At 48.0% G+C, this 13,733-nt stretch overlaps 1 protein-coding gene across 2 annotated transcripts in view; it reads right to left on the reverse strand.

Moving 5' to 3' along the window:
• Positions 1-13,733, reverse strand: part of cux2b (cut-like homeobox 2b) — a 261,308-nt gene that overhangs the window by 52,755 nt on the left and 194,820 nt on the right. For both annotated transcript variants that reach the window (XM_051921205.1, XM_028825274.2), the window contains exon 4: positions 324-402. In XM_051921205.1, the coding sequence (XP_051777165.1) occupies positions 324-402 (79 nt within the window). The remainder of the gene's footprint in view (positions 1-323; positions 403-13,733) is intronic.

Consider the following 13,733-nt stretch of genomic DNA (forward strand, 5'->3'; position numbering starts at 1 on the left):
ACAGTAGCAACTGGATGAACACACAGATACACAAACACAGAGACACTTGTCCTTTCACTAGCTGTGCCACCTGTAATAAGTAATACGCATACTGCATAGCAAAATCAACTGACTACATCACTGACCGCTAAGGCCGCACTTCTCGACACCAATTGTTAAGTGCTGAAGACGTGGGCCGGCATGGCAAATCTCAGCGTCAGCAGACGGTTGGCAGGTGGCCACTGAATGCTGGCTCCCGACTGACTTGTTTCATTGTCACCCGCCACCCCCATCCCATAATTGAGGACCTACAAGGCCAAACACAAGAAAAGAGGGTGGCTTACCTGGCGCTTCGATTAACTGCTTGTAAACTCCGAGAAAGGCAGACTCCGCCTCTTTGCTTCGTTTACTAAGTGCTACCACCTGTGGAAGAGAAACCATGTCAGAGTTAGAGATGGCAGCAAGAGACAACCGTCGTCAAGGCTTGGAGGCTAAGAGCTCAAACTCGTCATGTCTGACCAGCTGGAGCGCATGTGTCCCCTCTTGAGGTGGGTGCCATGAAGAGATTAGATTTTAGATTTTACACGTCACATATACACACACTGGGGTATGCAGTGAAATGCAGTCCCAGGAGGACCACCCTAACACCAGGTCAATGCGTGAAATGGATGGAGTGAGCCCCTATTACGTCTCTTTGTCCCAAAAATCAATTTAATATATAGTCCCCAGATCGGGGACATGTCAGATAAGAAACTGATAAGCTCGCTGAAGGTAAGTGATACCACCCCAGGGCGAGAGGGGGCGCTGTCACCAAGAATTAGAGCTCTTTTGTCACGCATGTGTGTCACAGAATCACATTCCGGGCTTTCAGAGGTAAGCAAAACCCCACCCCGGTGCGAGAGGAGGCTGTAAACGAGACACAGATGAAGAGTTGGGGCCCCCCGTCTATTATGATGTCAAAGCAATAAAGGCGAATGAACGTATCGTGAAAGAAACATCTTTCCAGATGCAAGACTCTGATCAGACTGGAGAAAGATGGCGGCGATGCCAGTTATGAAGGCAGTGAGGCAGAAGGGGCGGAGCTCCAACAGCCCTGAAACTAGAGGTGATGTCACAGGCTGGTGATGGGTTGGTTTCTGGTTGTGCAGAGGGAAGTAGAGGAGAAGCAGTACAAGACAGTGCCAACCCTTGGTTTGGGGTCGGAATTACAAGTTGACAGAGCCCTGGAGCTGTTATCTCTTCTTTCACTGTCTCTGTTATAGGCCATTTGGTATGGGTTCATAAAGGCAGTGTTAATGTTTGTGATGTGCCATCTGTTGTAACAACAAATGCAATGCAATTTTATTACTACAAAATATTTGTGATGCGCCAACTGTTGGAATGACAAATGCAATGCATAGGCCTCTGTTATTTGCTTTTTGGTATGGGATTCATAAAAGCAGTGTTAATGTTTGCGATGTGCCATCTGTCAGAATGACAATGTATTTTATGGCTACAAAAGTTTGTGATGCGCCCTCTGTTGAAATGATAGAGACATAACAACCAGACAGGCACACAGATGCACAGACACATCCTTTTATTAAGGTAGGTGCCAGCCATCTAAGCCAGGTTTAAATGTAAGTAACCAACACGGACCTCAGTGTTAACCGCGGGTAATAAATGCCACTGCTCTGCTATGATCTGCTCTGGTGATTTTCCAAGCGGGTAACCCATCCACCTAATTTCCCAGAGTTGTCCCTATGCCACTCCTGTGTTGCCTTTGCTTGGTCCCATTGGCCCAGTCTGTGGTCCCGAGTGCTCTAAGCTGGTTTTCATTGAGGTGGTCTCACTATTTTGCTCCGTTCAGCTTTCCCTCAACCCCCTCTGGCCTCCCAGTTCCTGCCACTGAAAAGCAAACCACATGAAGACAGTGCCATTAGGGCATTACACAATTGATGAGCGGTCAGACCACTTAATCTCATTTCTCGTAGTCCGAGGGTCTTAAAGGCGCCTTTTCTTCAAACTCCAAGCGGACCTTCATGTGCTGTCTGGTGTCACTGTCCTGAAGCCAAGGCTGGTAGAGTGGTGCGGTGTTGACCATCTTTCTAGAAGTTTCTCTCATCTCCACACAGGTTCTCAGAAGCCCAATCAGAGTGGCATCAGGTTCTTGGTCATCTCCCTTCCACCAAGGACCTTCCCGCCCCCTCCGTTGGTTGTTTCACTGCTGCAGGACGGGTTTTTTGCAGCCTTCTCCAGATTTGAACCTCCACCCACACTGTCTCCCGTCTCTAAGCTATGCAGGTGATGCAAGTGGCGACTGTCCTTCTGGAAAATTCTCCCATCTCCACGCAGATCCGCCCTGATTCATATCCCGTCTACTAATTGGTGGACTCCACACAAGCTGTTGAAACATCTCGACGGTGACCCACAGAATGCGATGCCCATGAGCCAAAGCAGAGGGTCTACATACTCGTGTCTGCTTCTGTCATAAAGCACATTGGTAGTCGTCCTTCGGGAAGTTTCTCCCATCTCCATGCAGATCCGCCCTGCTCTGATACCTCATACAGAATCCCGTCTCTGCAGACAACTCCTTTGACGTCATGTGTGGGACCTCCTACAGCCAGCTGTGTGCCTTTAGCTGACCGAGTCCAATCAAATGAACTGACCAGAGGTGATGTCCAAACAAGGATTAGAGACATCTTGACGGTGACCCATAGAATGCGATGCCCCTGAGCCAAAGCCGAGGGTCTGAATACTCGTGTCTGCTTCTATCATAGAGCGCAGTGGTAGTCGTCCTTCTAGAAGGTTCTACCATCTCCACACTGGTTTCTCTAGAAGCCATTGGGTTCTTTGGTTGCCTTTCTTACTTTGGTCTCCTTCTCCACCGGTTGCTCAGTTGGGCTGTGAGGAGAAACTCCAGGACGAGTGGCGGTTCTTCCAAACTTCTTCCATTTCAGAATTATGGGAACCTTCACTGCTCCAGAAATGCAACTCTGCACTTTGCCAAAATCCAGAATCTAGGATCTGCAGGCAACTCCTTCAACCTCAAGGCTTGGATCTTCAAGTGGGAAACCGGTGAGTGAATCTCCTAATCGGTCCAAGTCAATTGAAGCAATGACAGGCAGACTCCAAACATCTCACCGATGATCAACAGAATGGGATGCACCTCAGAAAAAAGCAAAGGGGTCTGAATACTCAGGTCAACGTGATACGTTATCTTCTGACTGGCCGCTCTATCACTGAACACAGTGGTGGTCATCCTTCTGGAAGGTTCTACCCTCTCCGCACAGGTTTCTCTGGAGCTCAGTGGCCATTGGGCTCTTGGTCGCCTCTCTCACTTTGGTCCTTTTCCACCAAATCCTTAGTCTGGCTGAGAGAGAAGCTTCAGGATGCGTCGCGGTTCTTCCCAAACTTCTTGGTCGTTCTCCACCAATTACTCAGTCATGCTTGGAATTGCGTTCCTCCAAACTTCTTCCATTTCAGAACTACGGGAACCCTCATCCCTCCAGAAATGTTTTTGCTACATTAAATCACAATCCTGTCTCTAAGCCTTGTGGCCAACTCCTTTGACCTCACAGCTTGGATCTTCCTCACGCGTGGGACTTTCTACGAACCGGTGTGCTAATCAGTGCGGTCAATGGAAAGGAGTCGGTTGCTCCAACATTCTTCCATTTAAGAATTCCGGAGACCCCTGCGCACTTGGGAATCTTCAGGGCTGTATATAGCCCTCCACACGATCCCCTGTCTCTAAGCTCTGCAGATAACTCCTTCGACCTAATGGCTTGGTTTGTGCTGACCTGTGGGACCCTCTTTAGACCAGTCTGTGCCTCTCCTAACTGGTCCCGGTCAACAGGTGGTCTGCGAACGTCTCATCGATGATCAACAGGATTGGCAATGCACCTCAGACAAAGCAAAGGGTCTGAACTTCCATCTCGCGTCACATCTTGACACTTCGCCGTTCCACCTGAGCGTCTTCTGTGCCGATGGGACATGAGCCCCCCCGCCGCCGTGACTTCCCCGGACATGAATATGAATGTTTCCCTTCTATAAATCACAAAGCCGAGAGCGGCGCGCAGGTGTTAATAAACAATTAAGATCTCATTAGGAAGAATGAGAGAAAAAAAAAAAAAGAGACGATTTGCCACCTGGATGGCACGACGAGTTCATCGGCTATCATGCAGTTCCGAGTCCTGATGGGCCAGGCTGAGCTGGGCATTGCAGGTGCCCGGTGTCGCTCCCCATTACTCGGGAAGGAAGGCCGGCACTTTTCACAACGGTGGGCGCCTTCCGCTTCACTCCACGAGTGGGCTCGCCTTGACTGTCACGACCTACAGGATTGTGTTGTGTGACATTACAAAAGGCGACTTACGGCCGAGAGCAGGGGGTCCGCAACTCCGCAGTGGAGGCTGCAGCTTTTCATTCTAACCCTGTTCTCACTGAGTGACCGGTTGCTGCTGCTAATTCCATCCTTCCATCCATTTTCCAACCTGCTGAATCCGAACACAGGGTCACGGGGGTCTGCTGGAGCCAATCCCAGCCAACACAGGGCACAAGGCAGGGAACCAATCCTGGGCAGGGTGCCAACCCACCGCAGGACACACACAAACACACCCACACACCAAGCACACACTAGGGCCAATTTAGAATCACCAATCCACCTAACCTGCATGTCTTTGGACTGTGGGAAAAAACCCACACAGACATGGGGAGAAAATGCAAACTCCACACAGGGAGGACCCGGGAAGCGAACCCAGACGGGTCTCCTTACTGCGAGGCAGCAGCGCTACCCACTGCGCCACCGTGCTGCCCTGCTGCCAATTCCCTTCTTTTGAATTCATTTTCATTGACTTGCCCTTGATGACTCGGACCCCTTAATTGTTTCTATCCATCCATCCATTATCCAACCCGCTATATATCCTAACTACAGGGTCACGGGGGTCTGCTGGAGCCAACACCAGCCAACACAGGGCACAAGGCAGGAAACAAACCACCGGGCAGGGCGCCAGCCCACCGCAGTGTTTTGTTTTCCTTAATACAAAAATGAGATATAAAATGAGCCAAAACAGGACCAGCAAACTGTGACCATCATACAATATCTGAAAATAAAAGAAAGGTGAAGGTCTCAGGAATGTTGATCTGCTCCAGGACCCCCAAAACATTTTAACAGCGCCTCTTAGAAAGTCAACAATGTCAGACATGTCTGCTCTTGCACCACGAGAGCGGCAACAAGCCACGGAATTAAAGGACGGGTTTAATTAACGACTGGTTGGAGTTTGAGGCCCTGACTTAGGTGGTCTTCACGTTTTGTTACTGTTTAAGGAACAGAAATGAAGCAGCTCAGAGGAACAAATCTTAAAAAACAAGTCGATTAAAACGAATTCCAAACAAGTTAATTAGCAGTAACTGGTCACCAATTAAGAAACGGGTTAGAATGAAAACCTGCAGCCACTGCGGCCTTCCAGGACCCGGAGTTGGACCCCCCTCACTCTAGAGGGTCCCACAGTTGACAACACACCAAGCCATGAGGTCGAAGGAATCGTCTGCAGGGCTGAGGGGAAGAATTATAGTGACGCACAGACCCCCCCCACCCCGGTTGTAGACGTTGCCACAAGCAGCTGTGGTGACCTAAAAGCTTTTTAGCAAGCCGAGGTCCACCCTGCCAAGCCGCCATCAGTTCAAGAAGACGCTCTACCCTGTGATGGTGCGGGTCGGCTCCCTGCTCCCTCTTCACTTTTTGGGAGCCTCTTGAACCCGACGCCGTAAATGGGAGGCGCCTGGCGGATGAGGACAAAACACACACACGTGAAGCAAGGGGATGGTGTAAACGTGATCAGTGCTCAGAAAACAGACCGATAAATAATCCATTCAATGGCGGAGGGGCTAAAATCATAATAAATCAACCCACTAAAAACGATGTTACAATCCACTGGCAGGACACCCTCCTCACTAAAACTGGTGGCTCCTGTGCTTATCCCATCCAGGCCTGGCAGCGGAGGAGTCGGCCTGCTGACGGGCGCAGCTGACCATCCTCATGGCGACGGCATGGCCCCTCTCTCCGGACCCCAACAACCAGGGTCCTCACATTCGTGGCCTTCCACGGCGACGTGCTTCACTTGGTGCCCGTCGCTTTGGGCTCCCCGAGTTGCCCAGTCAGAGCAACTCCCCCCCCCCCCCCAGCGGCCTGCTCCCTTTTGCTCGCCCACACTGGTCTCCTTCCACCTCCTGCCCCCCTCCTTTCTTTTGTCTCGATTCATCATCCTCCCTTCTCACACTCAGGGCTTGTCCCAGGAACCACTCGCCTCACTACCACGCCCCCCAAAAGGTGTGAATACAGCGATTATTTATTTTAAACGCCTTCAACTTTACCATGAAGGACACACAGCAAAGGGCCGAACTGAAGTAAGCCCACAGCGCCATGCTCAGGAGACCACGTCACAAACACGAGGAGGGCACTCCCCCCGCTTGAACCCAGAGTGGCACCAGCAACAACTCCACACAACAGGGGCCGTCGTCTTTGGTGTCGTGAATCTGTTTTGTAAATTAGAACTGCATGGAGTCGGGGCAGAGCCAGCCTCGTCTGTGCCACGCTTGCCATGTCTTACGTGTCAATATAAATTCACTTGTCGTACTGTATTTCTATAATCGTTGCGCTTATTAATAGAGTGTATGATTCTGTTTCTTAAAATGAGTGGGCTTCAGCTACCCTGATGCAAGTCTACTAGCCAAGGACCCCCCCACCCCCCATACAGAGACAGGTGAGGTAAATAAAGCGGGGGCCTCACCAACTGAGTGAACTAATCACCGACATCACTAATAATGGAACCTGCTGCCCCGTGAGTGCCCACCCCACATGCTGAAAGGAACGGCCTTAAATCCACTGCCCTGTTTTGCCAATAAATAAATAAATAAAAAGCAATCAGGCGCACTTCAGCAACACTCCAGGATTTCACAAATTAAGCACAAGCACTCGAGCCTAATCAGAATCAAATCGCTGCTTCCTGAAGAAAGGACCTGCTAAGAAGCGCGAAAGGTCAACAGCGGGCAAAGTCAAGTCCCCGAGAAACCAAGCAGTGCCACCTAGTGGCCAAAGAAGGCCACTCAGCCCATTTCTAGTTGTGGAATACTGGTGGGTACTGTGGTCTTCTGGAGTCTACAGACACAATCTGTACCATGGGAGGAGGACTGATGGGCACAACTTGCACCTGCTGCTAATAAGACCCAAATGATCAGGACTTAAGGGGAGATGACCAGGAAAGATGAAAGCTAGGGTCGTTGTTGGTGAGGCCAGCAGGGGGCGCTTACCCTGTGGCCTGTGTGTATATCCCAATGTCCTACTGCTGTGACAGGGACACCGTGCAGAAAAAAATGTCACCAAGGTCCTGAGTCTCTGTTGTCATTAAAGATCACTGGGCATCTTTGGAAACTATTAGGGTGTCCCCTGATGTCCTGGCTAAACTGCCCACCACAGCCTGGTCATTCTAGAACCCATAATCAACCACCACTTCTTATTGGCTAACTATCACTCTCACTCCCTTACTATTTATATGTCTTTTTTTTAGCTTCTGTGAAGTTTCATTTCCAAATAAGATCTACCTACCTATTATATAGTGCCTTATCTAGCCATCTTACTATATATATTGTAGGAGGAGAACGGGCATCCCAGATGAGCCAGGGAAAAATACATTACCTAGACAGGAGGCCATAATGGAAGGAGCAGGTAAACGGGCTCACTGGGAGCAGTTCATTCCACCACATGACACGTGGCAGTGACCCTTCGAGCTAAACCCGATCAGGACACCCGCAGCGTGGCACTGGAGCTGGAAATCTGGAAATGTAGCCCTATCAGGGTCTTTGGGAACCACCAAAGGGAGATGCCAAGGGAGGACTGCCCTCCACACAACCTGGAAATGCTGGGGATGACCTGGACAGGAAACCAAAAGCGGTTCCCAGGAAGCCTGCTGCCTTACTTGAATTGAGTCAGAGTCGGAGGCAGTGGGCGACAGGAGGACGGAGGAATTGTGATTGGTTGATTTGTGCATTTTATGTGTCTGTGGAAGTGTGACCATTGGAGAGGTGCTGTGTCTGAATAAACATCTTTTATTTGAACCGGGAACTGTGTGAGGTATGGCTGTGTCTGTGGCACTCTGGCACCCCCTTGTGGTCACAATATATATATCTCTATTATATACTGCCTTATTTGTCTATTATATAGTTGCTTATCTATCAATCCATCTATTATATAGTGCCTTATCTATCTATCTATCTATCTATCTATCTATCTATCTATCTATCTATCTATCTATCTATCTATCTATACTAAAAGCTATCAATCTATTATATAGTATCTTTCATATCTATCTATCCTGCCTACTTTACTAAAATTAATCTATTATATAGTGCCTATTATATTCATTTATCTATCCATCTATCTATCTATCCGTCTATCTTGCTTACTATACTAAAAGCTATCTATCTATCTATCTATCTATCTATCTATCTATCTATCTATCTATCTATCTATCTATCCTGCCTACTATACTAAAAGCTATCAATCTATTATATAGTGCCTTTCATATCTATCTATCCTGCCTACTATACTAAAATTAATCTATCAATCCTGCCTACTATACTAAAAGCTATCTATCTATCCTGCCTACTATACTAAAAGCTATCAATCTATTATATAGGGCCTTTCATATCTATCAATCCTGCTTACTATACTAAAAGCTATCTATCTATCTATCTATCTATCTATCTATCTATCTATCTATCTATCTATCTATCTATCCTGCCTACTATACTAAAAGCTATCAATCTATTATATAGTGCCTTTCATATCTGTCCTGCCTACTATACTAAAAGCTATCTATCTATCTATCCATTATATAATGCGTTATCCATGTATTATATGGTGCCTTCTATCTAAAGGCTAATGTGTGGTGAGGGTACTGGCACAACAATGGCTGCCACTGCATCATCCAGTTAGAATATAGCCCTGTATAACTGTAACTAATTATCATCCTCATCACTGCAGTCTGCTGGTGTAACACTGAACCAAACGAGAGACCCTCTCCCTATCCCCGGCCGCTCTAGGGTTTTAGGATGGGGGGTTTCAGCTCCGTTTCTCGCAGGGCTTCCTTGTCCTCTTGATGGTCGTGGTGTCTACCAAAGGTGCTTAATTGTGAGCAGGCTGGGTGTTAGCAGAGGGTTATGCCAAGCTGTCGATCTCAAATGGTGACAGTGCTGCATTTATGTATGTATTTATTTATTTATTTTTAAAAACAGCTGGTAATGGAAGCCCCCCACTGCAAACGGTAATAAACTGGTTTAAGGAAGCCAAATCCCCCCCGAGTCCCACCTGACTTACTCAAAGCCACGGCTATTCCCAGAAGGAAGACAGGAAGGCAGCGTCAGGTTTAAAGAAATATCATAAAGATCAAGTAAATCCTTTTCATCACTCAGCCGCTAAGCTCCTCCAGCGAGTTAATGTAAAATGGAAAGGCAGCAGACGGAATCGATGGCGACGCGATGGTCTGCGGCTCTCTGGCAACACTCAATGAAGGCCCCATTGTTTGCCGGCTTTGTCTTTCTCTTTCTTTTTTAAATCAGATCCCATCAAGTGCTGAACATCTCTTGCTTACATTTCCCCTTCACTGCTCCCACCTGTACAGCACGGAGGCCTCAGACGCTCGCCACGTTAAATTACTAGTGACACCGTCGCTCCTTTTAAACCATCACAAGTCTCAAGAGACCACTGGGTCTGGATTTTTTCTTTTTAGTAAATCTCGGTCGCTTTACCTGCTGCACGTGAGGTGAGAGCTCAGAAATGTTTTGGAATGCTGGGCGCCCTGGCACCATGCCACTTGGGGGGCACAGACAGCAGGCACAGTGACACTTGGTTACCAAAAGTTACATTTTTAAAAAGTTTTTAAAATTTAAATTGTCAAATTCCTAGCCCCCCCCCCCAGACAAATACATTTCTATCTAAAGTAAGGAAAGCTGTGTACCTGTGCAGACATTACTGCCCACCCTGACACGAGACCTCCCTGCTGGCACAGCAGCGGACAACATCTGGACTGGATGGGCTGCTTCCAGCTGATCACAAACAGCTTAATGAACACAGGGGTACTGTTAGCAAACTGGTGGGCCGGAAGACACATGTAGGAAAACAAAAGGGATGGAGAACAGGAAACCAAAACGAAGAGCGAAAACTCAAGGACGAGAGAGCAAGTGAGATGTGGCAAGTGGAGTGGGCACAAGTCTCTTTGGAAGTTTTGGCATCCACGGGTCAGACCAGGAAAAAGAATCCCTAAGCCGCCCCCATCGATCTCGTTGCTTCGATTACGTACAGGTCACGACCTCAGAGGCCACGCCCCCAGACACGGACCTAACGGCGGGATCTCGAGATAGAGACGCCCAAGATGCTGCCAACCAAAACGCGGCATCACGCAGTTAGTGAATAGAAACGGAATCCTCAACCTCGAGAACCCCCAACACCAGTATGAATGATTAAAATGACATAATCAGCATAAAACCAAATCACGACACACGGAGCACACGGATTAGTCGCAGAGCGAGTCAGCCTTGACGCCACCTGCACTCGGGGACTCTCCGCCGCTGGTTGCCGTTTATCAGACACAACTGCCACTCCTCGGCCAGCGGTGTCCCCTGACACCCAGATGCAGATGTGGTGGTCTCAGGGTTACTTCTGGAGCCACAGCACTGCACGTCAGAGGCACTTCCAGGCTTCCCATAATAGGAACAGCGCATCCCCCCGGTGGCACCCAAACAGCCCACTAGGACTGTCCATCAGCGCCCAATATGCCCTCCCAATGTTCTAAGCAGACCCCCCCCCCCCAGGTTGAATACGTGGCCTGGAAAGCAGTTTAAAAGCTCAGGTGATGGTAGTCACCTACTCAACCAGGGGGTGGTGCTGTCTGTTAAGGGCTTCTCTGTTCCTCCCTCTGTATATCTATCCTGCCTACTATACTAAAATTAATCTATCTATCTATCTATCTATCTATCTATCTATCATATAGTGCCTTTCACATCTATCTATCTGTTATGTAGTATCTATCTATCTATTATATAGTGCCTTTCACTCTATCTATCTATCTACATTATAGTGCCTTTCACATCTATCTATCTGTTATATAGTGCCTTTCACTCTATCTATCTGTTATGTAGTATCTATCTATTATATAACGCCTTTCACATCTATCTATCTATTATATAGTGCCTTTCACTCTATCTATCTATCTGTTATGTAGTATCTATCTATCTATTATATAATGCCTTTCACTCTATCTATCTATCTATCTATCTATCATATAGTGCCTTTCACTCTATCTATCTATTATATAGTGCCTTTCACTCTATCTATCTATTATATAGTGCCTTTCACATCTATCTATCTAGCTATCTATCTATCCTCCCACCCACCTGATCTTACTTCCATTGTCTGCCCTCCTGGACACGCCCCTTCCTGCCTGGATCCCATATAAGTCTAAGGTCGGCCATGTCTTGAGTTAGTTCTGCATTGGACTCATCGCTGTCTCTTTCTTTTTCCATTTCTTTTCGTCATACGCGCTCACAGACGTGTCCGCCACCTTTTACCGTGTCTGCTTCTTGTCTTACAGCCTCCAATCTGGCCAGTCCATCCACACATCCACCCCTCATCACGGCCTCCCCACTCTTCATCCCAGAGGGAGTGGTAAACCCGCAGTCCTTTGCGGTTCATTGAATGCACGGTCAGTTGGTGAGTTTCTGTAACTTCTTTTTGTTTTTGGTGCATTTTTGCCAAAGCGTTTTCTCCCGCAGGGGGATTCGTCGGCTCACCTCCCCTCTGATTTCAAACCGACTTCCTTTCGATGTGATGTCCCACCGAGTGATACGCAGAGACAGATTTATTTTTGTGTAGGAGTGTGACTTGATGTTATTTCAGACCATTTAGGGGAATGGGGTGGACGAGCTTGCGGAGCCGAGTGGTCTGTTCTCGTCACAGTCGTTCGGACGTTCTAAAGACTGGAGGGTCTGCCAAGGCGGTACTGCAGCTAAGGGGCCCTGAGACTTTAGAGACCCCAGCTGATTTGTACTTTGCATTCTCCGTGGGTATTTCCGCGGTTAAATGTATGACCCACCTTAACAGAAGTGTGTCCCCCCGCTCGCCTCTTCTTGCACTTTTCCAGCTTTATTAAACTTCTGACGTGTTTTTTTTCAGACTAAACCCTCCGGTGGTCTCTTTCGGGCACTTTAATCTCGTTATTCCGATCTTGCAGCTTTATCTTAACAGTTACACCCTTAACCCACTTGCCATACACAACTAAAACATCAGCTTTGGCACCTTTGACGTGCCGCGCTCTTCTCTTTGCTCTGCCCCTCGTTCCCGAGGCGGGCGCTCATCAAAGCGCTGGCGGATGTCATGCATAATGTGACGGGACGGGAATTTTCCTTTTATCTTTCTTTACATGCAAAAGAGGTCCACATCCCCCCACTTAAATAGGATGCGGGCGTTTAGATTATGTACAAGATTGGGAACGTGAGCACGGCTCGCACGCTTTTATCTGATCACGGCACGGATTACATGATAGAAGTGTGCAGTTTGATAAAACCTGACTGGGGGCTCAAAAACATCCTCATAAGTTCTGGGCGTCTCAACACGCGACTGCAAATCAAGTTGGGTCGAAGAAAAAAAACGGAATCCCACCTGAAACTCAGCATCAAACGACCAAAGACTCCCATGACGTCACATGACCCACCACGCCAAAGACCCCGAAAATGGTGGCAACTCGTGTGATTGTGGACCATGTGCTCCGAATCAGCTAGATAACCGACAATGACAGCGCCCCGGACCCTCCGCTTCCGTCACAGCCTTGTGCTGAAATCATTTCAACTCGTTTTTGAAACCATGAAAGCAACACTTGACACCCCAGAAGGACAACGAATTAAAATGGTCTGAACTCTCACAGTGACGCGAGCATGCAGACCCTTTGCCTTCTGTCGATCACCACTGAGATGTCCAGAGTCCTCCTGTGAGTCAAGTCACTTGTTTGAACTCATTAGGAGACGCAGACACCGCCGGTCCATATAGGAGGTCCTGCACATGACGATGAAGAAGTCGCCTGCAGAGCTTAGAGACGAGCATGAGGGGACCAACAGCAAAGTGGCCTCCATAATCCTAAAGTGAAACAAGTTTGGAACCACCATGACTCCTCCTAGAGCTGGCCACCCCACCAAACTGAGCAATAATGGGAAGATGGGGGGACTTGGATAGGGAGGTGATCAAGAACCTGATGGCCACTCTGGATGAAGTCTGATGAGACTCTGTGGAGATGGGAGAAACTTCCAGAAGGACAACCGTCACTGCAACACTCCACAGATCGGGGTGGTCAGGCAGAAGGCTCTCCTCAGTAGAAGACACAAGGAAACCCACCTGGAGGTCGACTCTCAGACTGTGACAGACAAACCTCTCTGGTCTGAAGACCCCAAGATTAGCAATGGAAAGTCTGGAGGAGGGCAGCGTTCTTTATGATATGGAACTGTACGTCAGGGGAACATGTTTAAGGTGTGTATTTGTTCTCTTCTTTGAATGAATAAAGATTCCTTAAAAAATAAATATCTATCTGTCATATAGTGCCTTTCACCTCTATCTATCTAATCCTGCCAACTATGCTTATCTATCTAGTATATAGTGCCTTTCACATCTATCTATCTATCTATCTATCTATCTATCTATCTATCTATCTATCTATCTATCTATCTGATATAGTGCCTTT

Source organism: Erpetoichthys calabaricus, chromosome 18, assembly GCF_900747795.2.
Source record: "Erpetoichthys calabaricus chromosome 18, fErpCal1.3, whole genome shotgun sequence".
NCBI lineage: Eukaryota > Metazoa > Chordata > Cladistia > Polypteriformes > Polypteridae > Erpetoichthys > Erpetoichthys calabaricus.